At 43.2% G+C, this 25162-nt stretch overlaps 1 protein-coding gene across 1 annotated transcript in view; it reads right to left on the reverse strand.

Moving 5' to 3' along the window:
* The window catches only part of LOC128661517 (uncharacterized), a 216277-nt gene that overhangs the window by 36691 nt on the left and 154424 nt on the right, over window positions 1-25162 (reverse strand). Inside the window, 2 exon segments of the mRNA XM_053715767.1 lie at window positions 5008-5074; window positions 11607-11711. Of these exon segments, the coding sequence (XP_053571742.1) occupies window positions 5008-5074; window positions 11607-11711 (172 nt within the window).

Below are 25162 nucleotides of genomic sequence, written 5' to 3' on the forward strand. Positions count from 1 at the left end.
AAAATACCTTAACCCCTTAACGCTGCTTTTTAACCCTAACGCAGAACTCTAAATCTAGGCGTAGGTTTCTCACTGAAATTATTTACAAACAGCTTGTGCAATCATGGCATGTGTGGCTGTAAATGCTTCTCTGGGATCCCACTTTGTTCAGAAATAGCAGAAATATATGGCTTTTGCATTGCTTTTTGGTAATTAGAAGGCTGGTAACTGCATCTGCCCACCACACGTGTAATATTCCCAGCAGTGAAGGGGTTAATTAGGTAGCTTGTAAGGTTAATTTTAGCTTTAGTGTACAGATTACTCTCCCACCTCCTGATCCCTCCCTGATCTCTCTCAAAAAGCTCTTCCCTCCCCCACCCCCCAATGATGGTCACCCCCATCTTAAAGGAACATTCAACACCAGAAATGTTGTTGTTTAAAAAGAAAGATAATCCCTTTATTACCCATTCCCCAGTTTTGCATAACCAACACTGTTATAGAAATACATTTTTTCCTCTGTGATTACCTTGTATCTATGCTTCTGCAAACTGCTCCTTTATTTTAGTTCTTTTGACAGACTTGCATTTTAGCCAACCAGTGCTCACTCCAGGATAACTTCACGTGCATGAGCTCAATGTTATCTATATGAAACACATGAACGAATGCCCTCTAGTAATCAAAATGCATTCAGTTAAGAGGCAGCCTTCAATGTCTAGGAAATTAGCATATGAACCTCCTAGGTTTAGCTTTCAACTAAGAATACCAAGAGAACAAAGCAAAATTGGTGATAAAAGTAAATTGGAAAGTTATATAAAATTACATGTCCTATTTAAATCATGAAAAAAAAATTGGACTTGACTGTCCCTTTAAGTACTGGCAGAAAGTCTGCCAGTATGAAAACAGAATTTATGCTTACCTGATAAATTACTTTCTCCAACGGTGTGTCCGGTCCACGGCGTCATCCTTACTTGTGGGATATTCTCCTCCCCAACAGGAAATGGCAAAGAGCCCAGCAAAGCTGGCCATATAGTCCCTCCTAGGCTCCGCCTACCCCAGTCATTCGACCGACGGACAGGAGGAAATAAATATAGGAGAAACCATATGGTAACGTGGTGACTGTAGTTAGAGAAAATAATTCATCAGACCTGATTAAAAAACCAGGGCGGGCCGTGGACCGGACACACCGTTGGAGAAAGTAATTTATCAGGTAAGCATAAATTCTGTTTTCTCCAACATAGGTGTGTCCGGTCCACGGCGTCATCCTTACTTGTGGGAACCAATACCAAAGCTTTATGACACGGATGAAGGGAGGGAGCAAATCAGGTCACCCAAACGGAAGGCACCACGGCTTGCAAAACCTTTCTCCCAAAAATAGCCTCCGAAGAAGCAAAAGTATATAATTTAAAAAAAATTTGGTCAACAGGAACCTCATTCTTGAAGGCCCATGTGGAAGCCACAGCCCTAGTGGAGTGAGCTGTGATACTTTCAGGAGGCTGTCGTCCGGCAGTCTCAAAAGCCAATCTGATGATGCTTTTAAACCAAAAGGAAAGAGAGGTAGAAGTTGCTTTTTTACCTCTCCTTTAACCAGAATAAACAACAAACAAAGAAGATGTTTGTCTAAAATCTTCAGTAGCCTCTAAATAGAATTTTAGAGCACGGACAACGTCCAAATTGTGTAACAAACGTTCCTTCTATGAAACTGGATTCGGACACAAAGAAGGTACAACTATCTCCTGGTTAATATTTTTGTTGGAAACAACCTTCGGAAGAAAACCAGGCTCAGTACGTAAAACCACCTTATCTGCATGGACCAGATAGGGCGGAGAACACTGCAGAGCAGATAACTCAGAAACTCTTCTAGCGGAAGAAATTGCAACCTAAAACAAAACTTTCCAAGATAATAACTTAATATCTACGGAATGTAAGGGTTCAAACGGAACCCCTTGAAGAACTGAAAGAACTAGATTAAGACTCCAGGGAAGAGTCAAAGGTCTGTAAACAGGCTTGATTCTAACCAGAGCCTGAACAAACGCTTAAACGACTGGCACAGCTGCCAGCCTTTTGTGAAGTAAAACAGATAAAGCAGAGATCTGTCCCTTCAGAGAAATTGCAGAAAATCCTTTCTCCAAACCTTCTTGTAGAAAGGAAAGAATCTTAGGAATTTTTATCTTGTTCCATGGGAATCCTTTAGATTCACACCAACAGATATATTTTTTTCCATATATTATGGTAAATTTTTCTAGTTACAGGCTTTCTAGCCTGAATAAGAGTATCTATTACAGAATCTGAAAACCCACGCTTTGATAAAATCAAGCGTTCAAACTCCAAGCAGTCAGTTGGAGGAAACCAAATTCGGATGTTCGAATGGACCCTGAATAAGAAGGTCCTGTCTCAAAGGTAGCTTCCATGGTGGAGCCGATGACACATTCACCAGGTCTGCATACCAAGTCCTGCGTGGCCACACAGGAACTATCAAGATCACCGAAGCCCTCTCCAGATTGATCCTGGCTATCAGCCTGGGAATGAGAGGAAACGGTGGGAATACATAAGCTAGGTTGAAGATCCAAGGTGCTACTATTGTATCCAATAGAGTCGCCTTGGGATCCCTGGATTTGGACCCGTAACAAGGGACCTTGAAGTTCTGACGAGAGGCCATCAGAACCATGTCTGGAATGCCCCATAATTGAGTTATTTGGGCAAAGATTTCCAGATGGAGTTCCCACTCCCCCGGATGCTCCTCCATCGCCAGGGAACTCCTTGTTTCCCCCTGATGGTTGATATATGTAACAGTCGTCATGATGTCTGAATGAAACCTTATGAATTTGGCCTTTGCTAGTCAAGGCCAAGCCTTGAGAGCATTGAATATCGCTCTCAGTTCCAGAATGTTTATCGGGAGAAGAGATTCTTCCCGAGACCATAGACCCTGAGCTTTCAGGGGTTCCCAGACCGCGCCCCATCCCACCAAACTGGCGTCGGTCGTGACAATGACCTACTCTGGTCTGCGGAAGCTCATCCCCTGTGACAGGTTGTCCAGGGTCAGCCACCAACGGAGTGAATCTCTGGTTATTTGATCTACTTGTATCGTCGGAGACAAGTCTGTATAATCCCCATTCCACTGTCTGAGCATGCACAGGTGTAATGGTCTTAGATGAATTCGTGCAAAAGGAACTATGTCCCTTGCCGCAACCATCAAACCTATTACTTCCATGCACTGCGCTATGGAAGGAAGAAGAACAGAATGAAGTACCTGACAAGAGCTTAGAAGTTTTGATTTTCTGGCCTCTGTCAGAAAAACCTTCATTTCTAAGGAAACTATTATTGTTCCCAAGAAGGGAACTCTTGTTGACGGGGACAGAGAACTTATTTCTATGTTCACTTTCCACCTGTGAGATCTGAGAAAGGCTAGGACAATGTCCGTATGAGCCCTTGCTTTTGACAGAGACGACACTTGAATCAGGATGTCGTCCAAGTAAGGTACTACTGCAATGCCCCTTGGTCTTAGCACCGCTAGAAGGGACCCTAGTACCTTTGTGAAAATCCTTGGAGCAGTGGCAAATCCGAATGGAAGTGCCACAAACTGGAGAACAAAAACTACATTTAAACACCAAAAAACTCTAAGCCATCTCCGTGGAGATGTTGCCTGTGCAACGGCAAAGAGAATGACTGGGGTAGGCGGAGCCTAGGAGGGACTATATGGCCAGCTTTGCTGGGCTCTTTGCCATTTCCTGTTGGGGAGGAGAATATCCCACAAGTAAGGATGACGCCGTGGACCGGACACACCTATGTTGGAGAAACTAAGGCTTTTTTTATATACATTTACATATATATATATATATATATATATATATATACACACTTTTCTGCAGTGTAGGATCCCCATACCCCCCAAACAGCTCTCTTAACCTCCTCCCTCTAACTGATTTCTGCCATCTTAGATACTGGCAGCTGTCTGCCAGTACCCAGTTTGCTATCATTTTTTAATTTTTTTTTTTTATAAAAAACAAACAAACATGTTTTCTGTAGTGTAACTGCCCAATTCTCTCCCTCCACATCTAGGATCCCCTCTCCCTCCTCCTCCTCCCCCCCCACTATCAAAAGGATGTATTTTCTGTAGTATAGTGGTCCCCCCCACCTCCCTCCTAACCTACACCACCAATGATCGTAGCCCTCTCTGCATCGGCTACTCTCTGGCAGGTACTGCACAATGCCTCAATATCGAGGCATTGTGTCAATTCTGTAAGGGCAGCTGAAGCGATCACTGATCACTTCCAGCACTCGTGTTACTAAACGACGTACTAGGTACGTCCATTGTCACTAACTGATAAGTTTTGCATGACGTACCAGGTACGTCCTCGGTCATTAAGGAGTTAATATAACAATGTTGGTTATGTAAAACTGAAGAATGGGTAATAAAGGAATTATCTATCTTTTTAAAGGGACAGTCAACCATAGAATTGTTATTGTTTTAAAAGATAGATAATCCCTTTATTACCCATTCCCCAGTTTTGCATAACCAACAGTGTTATATTAATATACTTTTTAAATTTAGCATTGTTTTGTGCAAAATCTTAAATAACCCCCTGTGCCTGAACACAGTGTTATCTATATAGCCCACGTGTACTTTCTGTCTCTTTGTGTGGAAAAGAGATTTCAAAAGCATGTGATAAGAGGCAGCCCTCAAAGGCTTAGAAATTAGCATATGAGCCTACCTATGTTTAGTTTAAACTAAGAATACCAAGAGAAAAAAGCAAATTTGATGATAAAAGTAAATTGGAAAGTTGATTAAAATGAAAAGTCCTATCTGAATAATGAGAAGTTTAATTTATACTAGACTGTCCCTTTAAACAAACATTTTTCAAGTAGACTATCCCTTTAACCAATAAAACATCTGATTGGCTGTATTGACCTTTAGAGACAGAGAGTCCTGGCATAAACTTAGTATGTAGATAAGGCTTAAATTGAAATCGACTAAAGTATCTATAAAATGTTAAAAACAAAACCTTGCAATTACGACTGAATATAAAATACCTGAAGTTGATGTACTTATTTTAATCCTACAGACATTAAATTGTTCAGCTAAAGGAGATGTATCCCGCTACAAAAAAAAAGAAAAAAAAAAGGTTATAGCACAAATATTAAAGCCAGCATACATTAAAATTAGCTATAATATTGCTACTATTATCGTTTCTGAAACCAAATTAAATTTATCATAAATGTAACTGTGAATCCACCATCCAAAACTGCATTTAAAGGATTACTAACTTAACATTTTTATCCAAAACTGAACCCACATTTCCACACATAAATATAAACTATATGAAACTGACCTATTTTGATCCATAAACGAAGCTGCATAACCCCATAAGAATGACTTTTATTATTTGCCGATGACGTCACGTAATCCAGCCCTCCAATATGGGCAGTACTTGTCCCAAACCATTAACCAATCGGATTTTTCGTTTTTGCATATGATTAAAAGCATATTGCGTAGCATTGCTCTTGCGCACTTTAATTATTTCCATTGCATATGCGTGAATGCTCCGTATGAATCAGAACTTACACATAAAATACTAATATTCATGTAATCTATGACGTCACGCTATCTTGCAAATGGGCATCAAGGATAATGGTCGCCATCTTCCAATCTGGGTTGTCAGTCCAGATTGGACAACGAGAAAAGCCAACAACGGAGTGGGTTTGGAAAGGGTTAAAAATTTGGAGCGAATTATCTTAAAAAACGGTAAGTATTTAAAACACATAGGGCATTGTATGCTTACCTGATAATTTTCTTTCCTTCAGATGGAAAGAGTCCACAGCTGCATTCATTACTTTTGGGAATTAAGAACCTGGCCACCAGGAGGAGGCAAAGACACCCCAGCCAAAGGCTGAAATACTCCTCCCACTCCCCTCATCCCCCAGTCATTCTGCCGAGGAACAAGGAACAGTAGAAGAAATATCAAGGTGAAAATGTGCTAGAAGAATAAAAATACAGACCCCCACATAAAAAATACGGGTGGGGAGCTGTGGACTCTTTACATCTGAAGAAAAGAAAATGATCAGTTAAGCATCATTTTATGTTTTTTCTTCATAAATGGAAAGAGTCCACAGCTGCATTCATTACTTTTGGGAAAACAATACCCAAGCTAAAGAGTACACTGAATGCCAAGATGGGAGGGTACAAGAGGCGGCCCCTTCTGAGGGTACCAGGCCTGAAACCACTACCAAACAAAACCCTGCTTCGCTCAAAGCCGAGAATCATTGAAAGGAAAAAGCCCCAAGGACACTGACCCGCAGATAGTCCGGAAGCCTAGCTAGAGACCGCAAAATCAGACTCAACTGAGCCAACAGTCCTCCAGGAGACACCGTCGCCCAGCAGTCGACCCCCAACCACACACCCCATACTAGCAAAGGGAACAATAGCCCAAAACTCCCAAAGGGACAGGGCAAGAAAAATTAAAAGGAAACCGAAAGGACACAGCAAAATTCCATAAAGGAAGACCTCTAGAAGGAGCCCAGCTCATAAAAGACCCAAATGGGTCTAAAACAAATAAGGGGAGGTAACGCCCAGACCAACATAACACAAGGTCTAGGACCGGGCATCCGAAAAGCGATTTTTACGCTCAACTTTGAGTGGAAGCACTGAAACGACAACTGAAGACTTATCCTCAAGTCGTCAGCACTTAGATACTGAAGTGTTCCAACACAAATACGTGTAGCAGACCCAGACGAGGGAAACACCAGAGTCAAGAACACGCCTCCGTCATCAGGACAACCCAGAGAGAGAATACTTTACTAATAAGTAAAATGCGGCTAAACAAGATATTGGAGTGTAAAAACGCCAAGACAAAGGCACCTTCTAGGCAATCCCAGCCGCCAGACCGACACATAGGTCCCAAAAGGGGAGAAGTAGAGAACCTCAACTAGGCCCATTACACCCCTGAGGAACATCTCAGGACCTACTTCCAGCCGGGCCAGCCCAAGCGTCAGACCCGAAAAAGGGGAACAGAATAACCCCAACACCCGCTTACAAAAGAGTAGAAAAAAATGGCTTCAGCCATTCCACAGAGCTCAGGAACCTCCCCGAAACTCCATAAGACAATCGACAAGGCCGAAGGTCCAGAAGAGTCTAGCAAAAGACCATCACGACACGGAGCCAGCAAGACTCCAGATAGAACAGAACAACCCAGAGAGCATGCCTCTCTCCAAATAGGTTAAACCCTCTGTTCCATCACCTGAATCTAGGAAAAGTCCTAAACAGGGCCTCCATAGGAAAACAACCCCCCTAAGAAAAAGGGGGGCCATCAGAGACAGAGGACCTGCCCACGAGGCACAAGGCCACAGGCTGAATAAGAGAGCACTCTCCAACGCAGATGAACCTGGAAGGAATCCCCGGAAAACTTAGTGCACAGAAGGGTGCATTAGCTGCAGCGGTTCCCCTATAACCCTTCGTCTGCAGAACCGCGAAGCCATCAGGTTACTTCAGCAAACCGTCCATTGAGCGTAGGCAAAGCCAATGAGTAGCGGCACTCAGGAAATCTGGCCAATCGACCAGATCTACTAGCCAGATCAAAGGTCATAGCCCAAATTCCCGGAACAGGAGAACCCCGAACCTGCCCTAGAACCTGAAAAGATCGGTAACAACCCGCAACGGGATCCACAAGGGAAAACGCTGAGCAAAAGCCTCAGCAACCGGAGGAACCAGGGCGATGACAGGTCCGAGCCCCCAATTGTTTAAAACAAACAATATCCAGGAAATTGAAACACCCAATCTGACATATAAAACAGACCCACAGGGAGATAATAATGTAATATACAGGAGAACGAGAAGACCTCGCAAGTCCCGTCCCAAGGTAGAGACCTCCCCATGCCGAAGTCCAACGCTCCAAAGAAGCTAAGGCATCTCAAATCAAGATACTAGAGCCCATAGGCGTTCGAGTGCCACTAGACGTCCAAAGCAAGGGAATACCACGAACACAAGGTCACTTGATCAAAAGCTAGTCTCCTCCTCACCATACGAGACAGAGGAGTACCTGAAACCAAGGATGCGGAGCGTTCCAAGATCCATGAAAAATCCTAAGCAGAGTCCAACAGAACTCTCTCGAAGGGAAATTCAGGTCCCCAAAGGAGACCCAACTCACATGGAGGAACGGACAAAATCCAAAAGGTCTCAAAAAGAGAGCAACCCTCTCTCAAAGGGAAACCCAGGGCCCCCTAATGAGACCTAACCCACATGGGGAAGTCAAAAGGTCTCACTGACAAGAGAACCACGGAAGGAACACGTCCCATAAGACAATTCCTTGAGCCTCCTAAAGGCCAAACTGCCTTAAACCAGCGGTAAGGAGGCGCTAAAACCCCCAATCCTCCCAAGTGAGGAAGAATACTCTAGGTCCCGAGAGAATCGGAAGCAAAAGGAATGATGCAGCGGAACACCGCTGACCCAGTCAACAAACTTGAAGGCTCAATAAAGGACTGAAACAATCCTTCCAGCCAAACGGATCCACAAGTCCTTGTTAGAATGCTTAGCTGAAACTAGTAAAATAAAAAACAAGAAAACAAATAATAAAGTAAGCACTCAGCGCCTCGACTGGAGCAGCCAGGCAGAACAGGCACTACGTGTCTGAACAGGCCACGAGACAGAAGATCTGAACCCAATCAGGACCAGCCTGCAACAGGGCCATAACTGTCAAGCTGCCTAAATCCTCCCTCAGAGGGGAAGAGAATAAACAGACAAACATAGGATTAACATGTCCCTTAACAACTTCCGCAGAAGTAAACAGCGAGAATTGATCCCAGAGAGAGTTCCTGAAGGAAACCTATAATCAAAAAATAAACGTCATCCTAATTGGATAAAAGAAATATAAGGCAGCCCGTAGGCAAACGCCTAAGAAGAAACAGGCATACCCGCAGGCCCAGCCAAACGGAACCCTGATCTTTCAACAAAAACTGGGAAAGATCTCAACAACCGACAATCAGGAGATTACGCCATCCCCACATGTCTAATGAGGTGAACCATTCTGAGCAGAATACTGCAGATACCCGTATCCATTAAGGATACAATCCTCTAATAACTCAAAAACGCGAAGGCGCACTATTCTGTAACGAAAGGCACAACACTCAGGGACAGCTACACCCGCAGGGAACTGTATAGGCCCACCCAAGGCCGAAAGACCCGGGACAATCAAGCACAAACGCAAATAAACGTCCGTGCTTTGCAGACGCATAATCGTCAAAAATATGTGAAAGCGAAAATGAGCTGCAACCTCTGGGGGGGGGGGGGGGGGCAACAAGCCGCCCTGTAAGGAGGGATAAACATAATCTGGGTTACACGCATGTACAGTAGTAGGGAGCGGTAGGGAACTCGCCTCTCGGAGGACAGAACCCCCAGAGGTGGATGGCTCAGCGGACCCTTGATTCCCCGAGCCCGAGGAACAAGGTGCTCTAATACGGCATATCGAACATAACTGATTGACCTGTGTCAACGGGGCCAATTCGCATTCTTCACAAGTCGAAGAATCTGAAATTTGAACAGTCTCAGCATCAGAATCCTCCATAACCGGATAGAGAATATAATAATATGGACTAAAGAAAAATCTAAACGGAACCTGACATCCACAATGGCTGGGGCACTCACCACCTCCTAGAACCAAACACTAGCAGACCCGAATTTTTTAGTCGCCACACGGTCAGTAATGTGGAAATGGAAGACCAGAATGTAAACACATTCAGTCACAAGGTGAACCGTACAGTCCAAAAAAAGCGCACCCAACCATAAGGTCTCGTTACTTCCAAAGGCCCCATGTTCTAAGCCAAGAGCCCAGTTAACACTACACATAAACAGATTAAATCACATAACAAACATGATTAAACCCCCCCTGTTCAATAATCCCTCTCGGGAGATATTAACCCTCGATTCCAAGAACCAAAGGAGCCTCACAAGGCCCTATTTTTTATACTTAATAAAGTCCCGCAGGAAAGTACCTTACAGGAAACAAATAAGATATAGTACATTCATTTAGATGAAGTAACATGAAACGATCTTACCGGAATCCATGCCGTGGAACAGGAACACGGCCCTTCAAATAGTAGCAGCGCCTCCGCCATGGACTTGAGAGAAGAAAGCAGGCAGCGAAGCGAAGTTAGACAACGCCGATTGCTTGTGGAGCTGTTAATATGAGTCGGGAGGGTTTCACAGAAAGACTCTCACTGCATCTCCGGACTCTCTCATCCAGGCTCTCACTGAGAGGCTGAAAGGATTGCTTAAAACTCCCGTCCCATGTCAAAGAGTACTACCCTCCATAAGAGACAAAAACTTCTGACACTTCTCTGCCAACCTCCTGGGACGAAAGGCAAAGAATGACTGGGGCATGAGGGGAGTGGGATGAGTATTTAAGCCTTTGGCTGGGGTGTCTTTGCCTCCTCCTGGTGGCCAGGTTCTTAATTCCCAAAAGTAATGAATGCAGCTGTGGACTCTCTCCATTTATGAAGAAAATATTTATTTTTGTACTTTTTTTGGCTGTGTTTAGTTTTTTGTGTGACTTCAGTGTCCCTTTAAGATTTTATAGTAAGCCTTTCTCAAATCGACTATATAGCCAAAACATTTTGCTCTTATTTTTGTTCCATACAGGCTTCCGTAGACATTAGGAAGTAGGGCTAGGTGCAGAAGAAACAGCCTGATAAATTAATTTATTTCTTGATACCCCAACACACCAGAGCTTTAAAGGGACATTGCACTCTAAAATGTTCTCCCCTTTAATGTGTTCCCAATAGTCCAGTTTACCTGCCGTAGTGTATTTAATTGTTTGCAACAGCTAATTTACCTTATTATTTAAAATAGCTGATTTTGCCTGTTGTATCCCCAACTACATTGAAAATAGTTTCTTTTCTACAGAGAAAATGTTTACTATGTAAAGACAATAGCAGTAGCTAATCTCCCCTAGGGGGTATGAGGGAGAGAGATTTTGTATGTGAAATTGCTGATCACTGCTAATGTCATTTTAACATTAAAGGGATACTAAACCCCAAATTTTTCTTTTATGAGTCAGATAGACCATGCAATTTCAAGCAACTTTCGAATTTACTCCCAATATCAATTTGTCTTTGTTCTCTTGCTATTTATATTTAAAAAGCAGGAATGTAAAGCTTAGAAGCCAGCCCACTTTAGGTTCTCCACCCTGAATATCGCTTGCTTATTGGTGACTACATTTAGCAAACCAATAAAGCAAGCATAACCCAGGTTCTCAGCCAAAAATGGGCCAGTTTTTAAGCTTTATAATTCTGTTTTTTAAATAAAGATAGCAAGAGAACAAAGAAAAATGAATAGGAGTAAATTAGAGTTTTTAGAGTAAAGTTGCGTAAAATTGCATACTCTATCTAAATCATGAAAGAAAAAAAAATTTGGGTTTAGTATCCCTTTAATGTAGATTTGCTTTGAATGCCCTCCTGTGATCCAACTTAAAAAAAAAATCCTACTCAGGCTCTTAAAAAATGTGTGACACCCACATCAATAATCTGACCTGCTTTTGCATTTTATGTAAATCAGCTAATTCCTGTTGTAAGAGAAGGTAAATAAAATACAAAAACCATATCTGACCTCCAAATGTGAAAAATGTTAGTTCTGAAACACTTACATTTCCTTTGGAGTTCTGAACAAACACTTGAACAGCTGCCTTTATGTCCTCTTTAAGATTCAGTAACAAACCAGCTTCTTCTTGTGATGCCAACTTAAACGTTTCCTGGAAAAAGACAATAAATAGAACGGAGTAGCAAGAAAGTTTTAATTTAAATTCATATTTCAATTTGCTGCATTACAATCTTTAAAAAAACAGATGTTCTTGGTTAGGCTTTGGGTGTTATTAAACTTTGCAATTTACATGCATTACTTATTTTGCTTCTAAATCTGCTAAAAATAGGAAACAATATGCAAGGTATTTTACTGAAAATGCAGATGTACGTCCTATTCTCTAATTACTGAGCTAGGGCTTTCCCCTTACTAGAGCATAGAAATTGGGAGCACCAGTCGGGTTGAGGGATAAAACAGCAAATCTTTATTAATACAAATTTAAAAATAGAATACTCAGTCCATGGAAAGACAAGGAGGTCAGCGAAATAGACAGCTGACGCGTTTCGGAATTGTGCCGTAGTCTAAGCTGACTCACCATGTTGTAAGAGCACCTTAAAACACCCTAAGCCGCCTCCTATTGGTTAATTGAAAATTAGCATATGAAATTAGTTAAACAGGATATTGGGACAGGATATTTAAGTAGTTGAAAACTTAATATGATAGATACCAGATTTAAAATAGTACTGGAGTAATAGTGCATAGTGGGGTTTTACTGCCAAAAATTAATTAAATCATAATCCGAATTAAATCCTTCTGGAAATCTAGTTTTCAGTTTAAAAATCCAGAAGACCTCCCTTTTTCCTAGCAGTACCTCTCTGTCACCACCTCTTTTTGGAGGTGAAATCTTTTCTATGCAAGACCATCTGAAAGAATTAGCACTCTTGTCGTGTATCTGGGCAAAATGCTGAACCAACGGAGTGCTGGCAGTACCATATTTAATACTAGAGAGATGCTCTCTTATTCTGGATCTCACTTCACGTGTGGTGAGACCCACGTACTGCCTGTCACAAATGATGCAATTGATCACATACACGACAAAAGTGGATCGACAATTGAGACATGAGCGTCTCTGAAATATCTGACCTGTGGTTGAAGATCTGAATTCAGACCCTAATACCACTTTTTCACATGCCATGCAAGAAACATTATGGCATTTATACATCCCCACACTAGACAGCCAGGAGGAATTGCGCTGCACCAACGTAGGCAACTTAGTGGGTGCAACACAATTGCCAATTGTTCTACTTTTTTTATAAGCAAATTTACAATCCTTAGTAGATATATTTGCTAGTCCATCATCGGCTCTTAAAATTGGATAATGTTTTCTGATTATATCACAAATTTCCTGAAACTGTTCGGAGTATTCAGTTGTAAAAAGTATATGATCACGTCCAAAACTTTGTTTTTTCCTGTTATCTTTCTTTTTAAGCAAATCTGACCTGTTAATTTTGCTTACCGATTTCTTGGCTGATTCTACTACATTACTTTTGTAGCCTCTTTCCTCTAGTCTCCTGCAAAGTTCCCTAGACTCATTCTCAAATTGCATTTCCTCTGAGCAATTTCGCTTCAAGCGAATGAGTTGTCCCTTTGCTATACCCTTAAACACGCCCCCCGGATGGCAACTGGAGGCGTTCAGGAGGGTATTCCCGGAGATAGGCTTTCTGTAAACTGTGGTTGAGACTTTTTGTCCATGAATGCCACTCAATCTCAGATCAAGATAGTTGATACTGTGAGTGTCACATTCAAAAGTGAAGCTGATCCCAAGCTCATTGGCATTGAGGTACTGAATGAACAAATGTATACTCTCATTGTCCCCCTGCCAGATGAACAAGAGATCATCTATAAATCTCTTGTAAACAACTATCTTTGAGCCGAAGGGATTTCCACCCCCAAATATGTGTTCCCGCTCCCACCACCCCATGAAGAGGTTGGCATAGGAGGGGGCAAATTTAGCCCCCATAGCGGTACCACACATCTGGAGGTAGAAAACCCCCTCAAACTCAAAGTAGTTGTGCTCTAAGAGAAACTTTGTCACTCGCACTAGATAAGCGCAAAAATCAGAGTTGTCAGTATAGTATTTCTCTACTAAATAAGAAATGGCTAATAATCCCTTCTCATGGGGAATTGAGGAGTATAAAGCCTTCACATCCACAGTGAGCCAATTATAGTCATTGCTCCATTCAATCTCCGAGGCCATGTTCAAGATATGACTGGAATCTCGAACGTAGCTCCAGAGGTCTCGTACCATTGGCTGTAGTATTAAATCCAGCCATTCGGACAAATGTTCAAGGAGTGATCCTATGCCGCTGACAATGGGTCTACCCATTACATTATCAATAGATTTATGCACTTTGGGTAAGTGGTTAAACACCGCTTACTCCTTAACTAGCGTGCCTGCAGCCAGGAAGTCACTAACTGAAATGCCGGGTTCACTGATGCCTGAGCTGCACTAAGTAATATACATTTTGCTTAGAAGCTGTTGCTTTATGTGTAAGCGGTATCCGTAATTTTTCTATTGTACAAATTAGGGCAGTAGCTTACAGTTTTGACTGTAGTGTTATCTGGAAACTTAAAAGAATTTTGTATCTATATCTAATTATATTCTGCTCCTCCTAATCCACTTTTAGCATTTTAGACTATTTGTGTTTCTGTAGGTTGGGAATCAGCAGTGAATTGTCTTGACTTCTAGCTCCAATAGGTGGGAGTAAAGACTCAAATACAGGTTTATAAGTGATACAATTTTTTTAGCTTCATTTAAATTAGTGATACAGCTCTATTGGGCATTCTTATATGATGATACAGAGTGGCCCTTGTTAGTTATAAAGCATAATTCCTTTATTATTTAGCGTTAAAGTCAATATTTCCTGTACTTTTTATGGGTCCTAGAGTGATTAACCATTTTGGTATAAACAAAGACATCCTCCTATTAGTTGTTTATTATTGTTCACTGAGGTCCAAGAGTGACTTCACCCATAACTAGGAGGTAAAAACTTGAGGTTTCTTCTATATTAGTGTAATTTAGACATTATCCACTTGAGTAGAATATTGCAATACTTTCTGTACAAAAAGCTTATGTTGCAGCTGTAGATTGTACGTTTTGCTATTTATTTGGAGAGGGTTTGATTCATCTGGACTAGCCCAGTAAGTATTTGTTAAACACGTTTATTCATGTGTGTACATATGAAAACTTATATTTCTACTGTGCTGCTGAAGATGAACAACTGTTTCATTAACAAAGGGATACATTCAATATCTCCTTTATGTCAAATACTGCTTAATTAAGATACAAGAGTATGGGGAGGTTATTGCATTTATGGAATAAAAGCCAGGTTAGAATAATATTAATAGAAGTTTTATATAAAAGTATAGAACTGGAAGACTTCCGGTGGGCGGGCAAGGAGTAAGCAGCTCAACTCAGAGCTCCGTGAATTCATTAAGGTTTTTGACGTTAAGAGCCTCAATTGAAGAAATCAAGACCCGAGTGTATTGGTCCTTGACAGGAGCGTTTCTGGACAATTTAATTTCTCCCCCACGGAAGGATTTTAACACATGCAGGTGTGGAATCTTATCTCTATGGCCAGTGGCCATATTGGCACACACAAGAACTGAGTGTATACAGCGTACTGCCAAGGAGAGTAACTGTGCAGATAAAGAACTGCAAATAGGTAGGCACTGGCTGCTTTATTTCTGCGCCCCAACCTGCTTTCATTTTACCCTGCACAAGAGAAAAGGTGGAGATTGTGCTCTGGGACGCAACATGCGGGAGAAAGGACCAACCCTGCTATAAGTAGTGAGGGCAACACAGATGGTAGGGAGACCGGACTACCGAGGACCTGGAAAGACCTGATTCTAATGACAGCCACCTAATAGACGCTGTGCAACGCCAATAGGACTCCTTGAATGCTTCAAAACACGGCAAGGAGTGAAGCCGTGAATCGTGCAACGCCATCTTAGATGATAGTTGCTTCAGCTACTAAAACAGACAGAGCCTGCAACACATAAAACGGGTAGATCGCAGTCGCAGATTCTCTCCTCAGGAACTCCCCGACAGAGTTGGTAAGATGCAGATTGCTTGAGTTAACCAATCCATTCCTCACACTCAGATAGCATAGACTCGTTGGAGGGAACCTGAGCTAATTTTTACACAGTCTATCACCTGCATATATGCTTTACTAAGACACTTTACATGATCGGAGGAGCGGTTTACAGGACTGTTTGACCCTACCACAGGGCTTCTGTCTGACCCCCTTTGATTGAGCAGAGTCTGGACCTCTCATGGGGGCCTGTTTAAAGACCGTAGTGGCTCCTGGGAAGGACACAGCATTCTGAAACTGAGGAACTGAGCAGAAAAGGGCTCTTATAAATACAAGGACACACGCTGTGTAAATTAAATTACTTTGCCTAAATGCTTTTTTACAGCACATTCTGCTTGGTTGATAGCCAGTAAATGAGACACAAATAGGGTGTCACAACCACCCCTAGTAGGATTGTCCCTTAACATGTTATAGAAGCCATTTTGTGAATTGCATATATGTCTATATACTGCAATTGAACATAACTGTGGGCTGGGCAATATACTGCTATATGTAGGTTTGAAAACACTTGGGGTATATTGTGTTTGTGCTGGGCCTATTTGCATAAACTTGACTGTCACTTATGCCATTAGAACATAAACACTATAATACTACTGGAGGACAGGGACTACGAAGGTGTCTAATAAAAGCGTTTAGTGGTACATGTGAGACACTAGCATGATACACGGCTAATAAGCTACTTCCAGCCTTTGCCTCGGGGTAACTGACCCCCGCTGCTTTCCCACTAGTTGGGAAAATATAAACTTGATAGCACAGCCCCTTTTTATACCCAACACCTTTCTAACAGACACATGTACAATAAATACACCTCCTCTTTCTATGGATACATTTCTAGAAGCCTCTAAAATGTCTGGTAGGGGCAAGACAGGTGAGAAGAGGCAGAAAAATACTGCAGACAATATATCTACTCTTACACCTAAAAATGCTGATACCACACCTGAAACCACTGAATCCCATGCCATAGTACAACAGCTTACTTCACTTTTTATGCCCAAAATGGACAACATTCAAAGGGGTGTAGATACCTTAGCAGGTGAGGTTAAGCAGATAACAGCTCTCTTTAATGAGGTGGAGGAAAGGGTCTCAGAGCTAGAGGACTTTAATGTCACACACACAAGAAAGGTTAAAGACTTGACACATAAGAACCAAATTTTTTATCAGCGCCTAGAAGATCTAGAAAATAGGTCCAGGCGAAATAATGTCCGCCTTGTGGGTTTACCTGAATCTATTAAGCCATCCGAAATAATACACTTTATTGAACATGACCTACCATCTTTGCTAGGTATAGCGACAGGTACTATGAGGGGTAGCGTTGAAAAAGCGCATAGAGTGGGCCCAGAAAGACAGAATCTCAGAGAGGGCCAACCCCCCCAGACAAGTAATGATTAAATTCTTGCATTTTCAAGTGAAGGTGCAGGTACTTCGGGCATATCGTAGACTCCCCTCCTTGATGTTTGAAAATACCAAACTCCTGCTTTTTCAGGAAAAGGAGGGAGTTCTCTGCAATATGCTCGTCCCTGAACAGGGAAGGCCAAAAGGTGTATTTGCTGTACCCGGCAAGGCTGAAATTACTAACGGATAATGGCCCCAAGTTCTTTGACTCGCCCTCGGAGGCACAAGCCTTCCTGGGGGAGACCCAAAGGCGGCCTGGTAACTCTCGCAGAGAGGCATTGCAGGTTGACCCCGATTGAGAGTTGACACAGTAAGTTAGAGTTAAGAACACTGTTAAAAATACTGATGGGTTTTGTTATTATTGCCTTCTATCTCATAACCACTGCTTGGTGTATTGCACTGAATGACATCCAGATATGTACCGAGACTGTACAATGTGGGGGGGCCTTGCCCCTGACACTAATCTGGTGCTCCAGTCACGGCAATATCCTGCAATCAGTGAACTGCAGAGGGGAGGGAATTTGGATATTTGCATACTTATAACGTTCGGGCTCATTGCCCTGTTTGAATTACTGTTGACAATGCGTATTAAGATGGAACCTAGATTAGATACATGGAAACTGCTGGGCTCCTGTTATAATACAATGTTGAAATGTCTGGTGGTAGTATCTGTAATGGTTCTAATGCAACTGTTAATCATAATTTTGTTTTCTCCAACATAGGTGTGTCCGGTCCACGGCGTCATCCTTACTTGTGGGATATTCTCTTCCCCAACAGGAAATGGCAAAGAGCCCAGCAAAGCTGGTCACATGATCCCTCCTAGGCTCCGCCTTCCCCAGTCATTCTCTTTGCCGTTGCACAGGCAACATCTCCACGGAGATGGCTCAGAGTTTTTTGGCTTAAAAGCATCATCAGATTGGCTTATGAGACTGCCGGACGGCAGCCTCCTGAAAGAATCACAGCTCATTCCACTAGGGCTGTGGCTTCCACATGGGCCTTCAAGAACGAGGCTTCTGTTGATCAGATATGTAAGGCAGCGACTTGGTCTTCACTGCACACTTTTACCAAATTTTACAAATTTGATACTTTTGCTTCTTCTGAGGCTATTTTTGGGAGAAAGGTTTTGCAAACCGTGGTGCCTTCCATCTAGGTGACCTGATTTGCTCCCTCCCATCATCCGTGTCCTAAAGCTTTGGTATTGGTTCCCACAAGTAAGGATGACGCCGTGGACCGGACACACCTATGTTGGAGAAAACAGAATTTATGTTTACCTGATAAATTACTTTCTCCAACGGTGTGTCCGGTCCACGGCCCGCCCTGGTTTTTTAATCAGGTCTGATGATTTAATTTCTCTAACTACAGTCACCACGGTATCATATGATTTCTCCTATGCAAATATTCCTCCTTTACGTCGGTCGAATGACTGGGGAAGGCGGAGCCTAGGAGGGATCATGTGACCAGCTTTGCTGGGCTCTTTGCCATTTCCTGTTGGGGAAGAGAATATCCCACAAGTAAGGATGACGCCGTGGACCGGACACACCGTTGGAGAAAGTAATTTATCAGGTAAACATAAATTCTGTTTTTGTACCTCCTGCTGAACTTGAAGGTGGGATGTTATTGTTTCTCATGCCAGGCCCCAGGTCGCCGCATAAACCGTGGTACAAGGTATAGTCTCTTGGACTCATATGGTCATGCACAAGTGCTCTCAGGTATTTTTCCTGGACGGTGGATGGGGCGACCTGGACACCTCGCTGATACGTATATCATCTTATTTGTATCGGAATTAATCACTTTTTTTCGCTTGTTACACATGTTGCTGCTCATAACACTATTTTTCACTATGGGGAATGGTGGACCACAGTCTCAGGTGGCTGTAGTTTTGTTTTGTTTTTTCTCTACCCTAATAGATATATTATCTTTTGGAAAAGAACTGCCTGCAGGGAACTTCTCCCTGAAGACCAGTGGGAATCCGTGAGGTCTCATGCCTCTGCCAAAGACCATTGTACAATTGATGCACAGCATCAACATCTTACGCTTTTTTTTTCAATTTTGCAAAATATGGATAGAGATGACCCTCCAATGGTTGGAGGCATGCAGGGGACCTTCCTCACTGGTAGGACTAATGCTGGTCCTGGTTTCCCCCCCCCCTTGCCTGCTCCCCTCTTCCCCTCACTCTACAGGCGTCCCCCTGGGGACTCCCTGCTCGCTGGTTCTGGAAGGTAAAATAAATGATAGCTAAATTTATTACTTGGAATGTTGGAGGAATCCACTCACCAATTAAAAGAAAGGCCATACTCACACATTTACGTAAACTACATACTGACATTGCCCTCTTGCAGGAGACACACTTGACCGACTCTGAACACGAGAAGCTGAAAACAGACTGGGTGGGCAGCGTTGCATATGTCTCACACACTAGCTCTAGCAGAGGCTTAAGTATTCTCTTTGGTAAAAAACTGGCTATAGACATTGTTAAAACACATAAAGACCCAGAGGGTCGTTACCTCATAGTTCAGATCAAATTGGGCTCTCATCTCTACACCCTGTGCAATCTGTACGCTCCCAATCAGAAAAGCTCAATTTTCTGGACCCAACTTACTAGAGCCCTTACACAATACCTGGACACCAAGATCATATTGGGGGGAGATTTTAACCTGGCGCCCGATCCAGTGTGTGATAGGCTGTGGGCCCCAGGGCTCCCCTCAGAAGCCAAACAGCCTAAATACAAGGGGCGGTTTGAGAAAAAGATTTTTAATAACCTTGAAAAGGAACTCGGGATATGTGATATATGGCGGCTACAACACCCTGAGGGTAGAGATTATTCTTGCATCTCCAAGGCTAAGGCATCATTGTCTAGGATAGACCTATTTATGATCTCTGACCCGGTTATCTCGCTGGTTCAGCAGGTCAGGATACACAACATCCTGTTGTCTGATCATGCGCCAGTTGAACTCATGCTCCGCCCTCACAGAGACCCCGCTAACAGAAACACTTTGAGATTCCCAAGTTATCTAAGCACTTCAACACCTTTCAAACAATTCCTGATCCAATCCTGGAATGACTTTTACACTGATAATCTGGCCCATGCTGAGGATCCCCAATTGTTGTGGGAAACGGCTAAGGTGGTCCTAGCAGGCAACATAATCTCTTATCTGGCCGATCTTCGTCGTAAAACCCAGCTTAGATATGTGTCGCTGGAAAAGAGCCTGGTGGTGGCCTACAGGGAATATTGCACCTCTAAAACTAGAGAGCTATATGACGCTTATATTGTAGCTAAGGAAAATCTGGACGCCTTCATGTCCCAACAGGCAGCGTCGGGATTAATTAAAACCGCTTCCAAGTTTTATAGATTTGGGAACCGGTCGGGAAAACTATTGGCCTCCATAATTAAATCCCGGACAGCAAAGAGGGACGTTGTCTCTTTGAAGCATGGAGGGAAGATGCATACCCAGTGGCGTAGCGTGGGGGGGGCAACAGGGGCGGTTGCTCCGGGCGCATAATTCTGAGGGGCGCTTCCAGCCTCAACTTAGCAAAAGGAAGAAGGGAGGCTAAAAATTCTGACAGGCCCCCAGTTCTGTTCTGCGACCCGTCAGGAATCTGGTGATGCCGTGACTAAGGTAAGGTGTCAGGACCAGACTTACTTATAGCCCTGTTTTTGCCTGATACTAGCAACACGCAAAATGCAGCTTAATTATGGTTCTATTATTACCAAACAAGTAAGTTCCCTTCCAACAAAGGACCCAGAGCCAGAATGCCATGCATTGCCTGGGGCACTTTTTAAGGATCTCTAAGCAGAGGTGGGGGGAGGAATCCTTAAAAAGTGCAATCAATTTCTTTCAAACCCGTGGCACTGGTGGCAGCATGGCTGGGCTCTGCCTTTCTGTTAACCCCAGTTACTTAGTTAGTGGGATAGTGGGGTGATCAGAGACCATACTTTCATGTTTGACCGGATTCTGATTAAAACTTACGCCATCTTGTCCTTGCACAAAAATAGTATATTTGTGACACTTGACAAAAATGAGACCTTGTTTCCTGTATTTGATTTTTCCCCTCCATGATCTTCCTAGGGCAGAAGTAGATTTAGGGATTTGTGTGCTGTCTGGCACCAGGATTGTGCTGCTCACCAGGCATTTCACTGTGTTTGTCTCCTATCAAAGAAGTCCTATGAATTCACCATCTTGAATCTATTTCTTGCTGGACTCCTGAGGTGTGGACTTTTACCGATTTTTGGGTTTGGGTGCTCATTGCCTTTTTTATTTACATTAAACCCACCCTTACTGCATTTAAAGTAAAAAAAAATAACTATAATTTGTGTTAGTAAATACATTTAACAGCACCCCCCTAAATACCATACACCCTCCCCCCATATATGTATGTAATGCTGGGTTGTCTGTCCCATGCCCCTTTTATATTGATTACTTACAATTGCTATATTTATTAAGGTAGAATATATACCCCACTTTTATATGTCATTGGCACCCAAAAGACAGTCTGCCCAGCAGGGCCAACCTTATGTAACAGCTGCCAGCCTGTGCGTCTCCTTTTCCTCTTTTTAACGACTTACCAAAAACCTATTGCACCACATATACAATATGGGTTGCTGCAATGTGGGGGTGGGTGCACCCTGTGGTCTGCAGTATTTGTACCATGAAGTTTTACAGATCAGGACATGTCACCACCAGATGGGGGTTAAGGGGGGCTTTCCCCCATGTGTAAAACGAGAATAAATCTTAAAATTTAATATTGTATATATTTGCCCAGCTCTGGAGAGCTGCAGACAGGGTTTGATCACAGGGGGATAGCACATAATGCTTGCAGGCTTCACCCACTGCCTCTTGTATTGCCAACATATTATTTTCATGGCTTTGTTTGTGAGGCGCTACTGATTAGCAGCTGCTTATGACAAGGGACATATTTTGGGGATATGGGTATCATCAGCAATAACTGTTAGTTATCCAGTAAAGATGGTTAAGGGAGCATTTTGTGGGAGAGGAGACGGTGTCCCTTGCTTTATGTGATCTACCAGGCTTGGGTCTTTGCTTGGTTTGTCCCAAATGTAAGAAGAAGCAGCATATCTAAAATGGGGTTGGGGGGGGCGCAATACTTGCCTTGCCCTGGGCACTGACAACCCACGCTACGCCACTGTGCATACCACCCCCATAGATATCGTCAAAGGGTTTGCAGACTATTATACTGCACTATATACTGAGCAACCGGCATGTCGGCCCGCTGTTAGCGATTCTTTTTGGTCCTCTTTGAATCTACCTCGGCTTAGCCAAGATCGAGTGGACCAACTGAACTCTATCACAATAGTGGAGATGGATAGGGCCATACTGAGCATGGCATTGGGTAAGGCGCCGGGCCCTGATGGCCTGCCGGCGGAGTTCTACTGTTTATTACGACCCAATATATCCAAAACCCTGCTGAAGATGTACAATGGATATTTCCAGGATGTGCTCTTACCATCCTCGGCCTTCTCAGTAGCCCATATAACACTCATTCCCAAAGCAGGGAAAGACCATTCTTTACCGGAATCTTACAGACCCATCTCGCTACTGAACGCTGACTATAAGATCTTCATGGCAGTGTTGGCAGGACGTTTGAAGATTCTTTTGCCATCTCTTCTTCATCCGGATCAGACTGGTTTTGTCTACAAGCGTTCATCAGCGGTCAACTTGCGGCGGGTTCTGCAAGTCATCGACTTCTGTTGGAGGAGGGGTGAGGGGCAACACAGAGACGACATATCGGAGGACTTCCTGCTATCCTTGGATGCAGAGAAGGCCTTTGATAGAGTAGAGTGGGACCATCTGGGTAATGCCTTAACGCATTTCAATATTATTGGAGCGTTTGCACAAACCAATCCAAAACATATATTCACGAGGGGTGGCCAGGGTTCTTGCCAATGGCATGTTTTCACCTGATTTTGTTTTTGCAGAGAGGCACGAGGCAGGGTTGCCCCCTGTCCCCATTGCTTTTTTATTTAGCTCTGGAGCCATTGGCCATTGGCCATTAAACTCCGACAAAACTTTCCAGGCATCACGGTACACAGCAAGCCTCAATGACTGGCCCTATACGCTGATGATATGATGTTATTTGTTGAGGACCCAGCCAGGCACATTCCCAACATTCTTAACATTATCCAAGACTTTGGGGCCTTTTCCGGCTACAAGGTCAACGCAGGGAAATCAGAGATACGGTGGCTGAATAAGCACTCCAACAGTCAATGGACCTACCCTTTCACTGAAGTGGGGAATAAACTCACATTTCTAGGTATCCACCTACATAGGAACCCTCAAAGCATGTATGACTCCAATCTTTCAAACAAATGCACTAATTAATGCAGACAACTCCAGCAGTGGAGCTCCCTGCCTTTATCCATCACGGGGCGAATCAGCCTTATAAAGATGGTTACACTGCCAAGATTACTTTACCCAATGCTTATGTTGCCCTTTCTATTAAACAGAAGAGATCGGAGATCTCTGAATATGGCGATCAAAAAAATTGTATGGCAGGGAGGCAAACCTCGAATAGCAGTGAAATTCTTGCAACAACCGTATAACCATGGGGGCCTCAGCCTCCCAAACTTTAGAATGTACAACTGGGCAGTCTTGATTAGGTTAGTCCTAGACTGGCAATTGGGCACCTCCCACTTCTGTGATGCTGACTTAGAGAGTGCTGCACTGAGACCCATTGATCTGTCATACCTGCCGTACTTGAAGACAAACGACACCCCCCCCCACAAATCAAAGCCTCCATCCTTTATAATGGTCCATTAGCGGCCTGGCGCATGGCCCATAGGCGCTTGGGGCCGCGGCGCCCTTCCGCTAAACTGCTGCCAATAGTGGGTAACTTCCCAGCAGGCACTGATACTAGACCATCTGTCACGCACAGTTAGGACGTTTAATGATCTAACTATGAGACATGGCATCGCCAATAACCAATTCTATGCCTATTTTCAGGTACGCCATTACATTGACGATCTCAAGCAAAAAGATCCAAACTTTTGGGATGCCTCTGTGTTTGCCATATCACAAACGTCCTTCAAATTAGGGAACTTCTCCATGTCTAACATATATAGGGTTTTGATGCACAAGTCAGTGACTGTCAGAAACTGACCTTGGATAAATGGATGGTGAGAGGAGTGGGAGATATTACGAATGCAGACATTCAAAAGAGCCTGGAACTAACTAAAAAAGCGACTCTTAAGTATTTCTCTCCGCGAGGCACATGTGAGAATGATTCATTTTGATTACATTACTCCCAACAGAATGTCTAAATGGAACCTGCATTTACCAAACAGATGTGGCAAGTGTGGAGCTGCGGCTCCAAGTGTCCCACACTACTTCTACCACTGCCCTCTGGTGAGACAGTTTTGGGCCAGAATACAACACTGGCTGAAATTCGCAACGGGCATCTCTGTTGCTCTACATCTAGATCAGATATGTTTTTTTAGATGGTGCGACCTCCCTCATAAATATCATGCTATATTCACGTTGGTGATGCTGATAGCCAGAAACTGTATATTATGCATGTGGATAAGCAGGAAACCACCTACTATAAGACAATTCAAACGTAAACTCTACAAACAGTTGTTCGTAGAGCAGTTTGACGTTAAACTTGACATTGCACACAGATTAAGACCTTTTCTGACCAAATGGGGACCCTTCCTGAAAATACAAAATCCCACAATACAAAGACAAATACTCGGACTGTTCTCACAGACAAAGATTCTTCTATCGGCCTCCTTAAGAGGAGAATGGACAACGTTATATGATGGCGAGGCGCCAGTGATAGATGGAAGAGGATGCGAGATTCTAATCTCACAGATTATATAGGAAGGATAAGTATAGATCAAATTGTCTGCGAGGGGTGGTGGGGGGGGAGTGCGTTGGGTCCCTTTTTTTTCTCTCTTCTCCCCGACTTCGGGAGACGTCCACCAGACCCTGAATACACCTGAACCATCTAAAGATAGAAATGGGTATTGTTAGAGTTAGATATGTTGAAGTTATAAAAAGAAAAGAGAGAAGGGAACGTCAGAATACAGATAATAACTCAGTAACCTTAAGATTTGATTATA

The sequence above is a fragment of the Bombina bombina genome, chromosome 5, assembly GCF_027579735.1.
Source record: "Bombina bombina isolate aBomBom1 chromosome 5, aBomBom1.pri, whole genome shotgun sequence".
Lineage (NCBI taxonomy): Eukaryota > Metazoa > Chordata > Amphibia > Anura > Bombinatoridae > Bombina > Bombina bombina.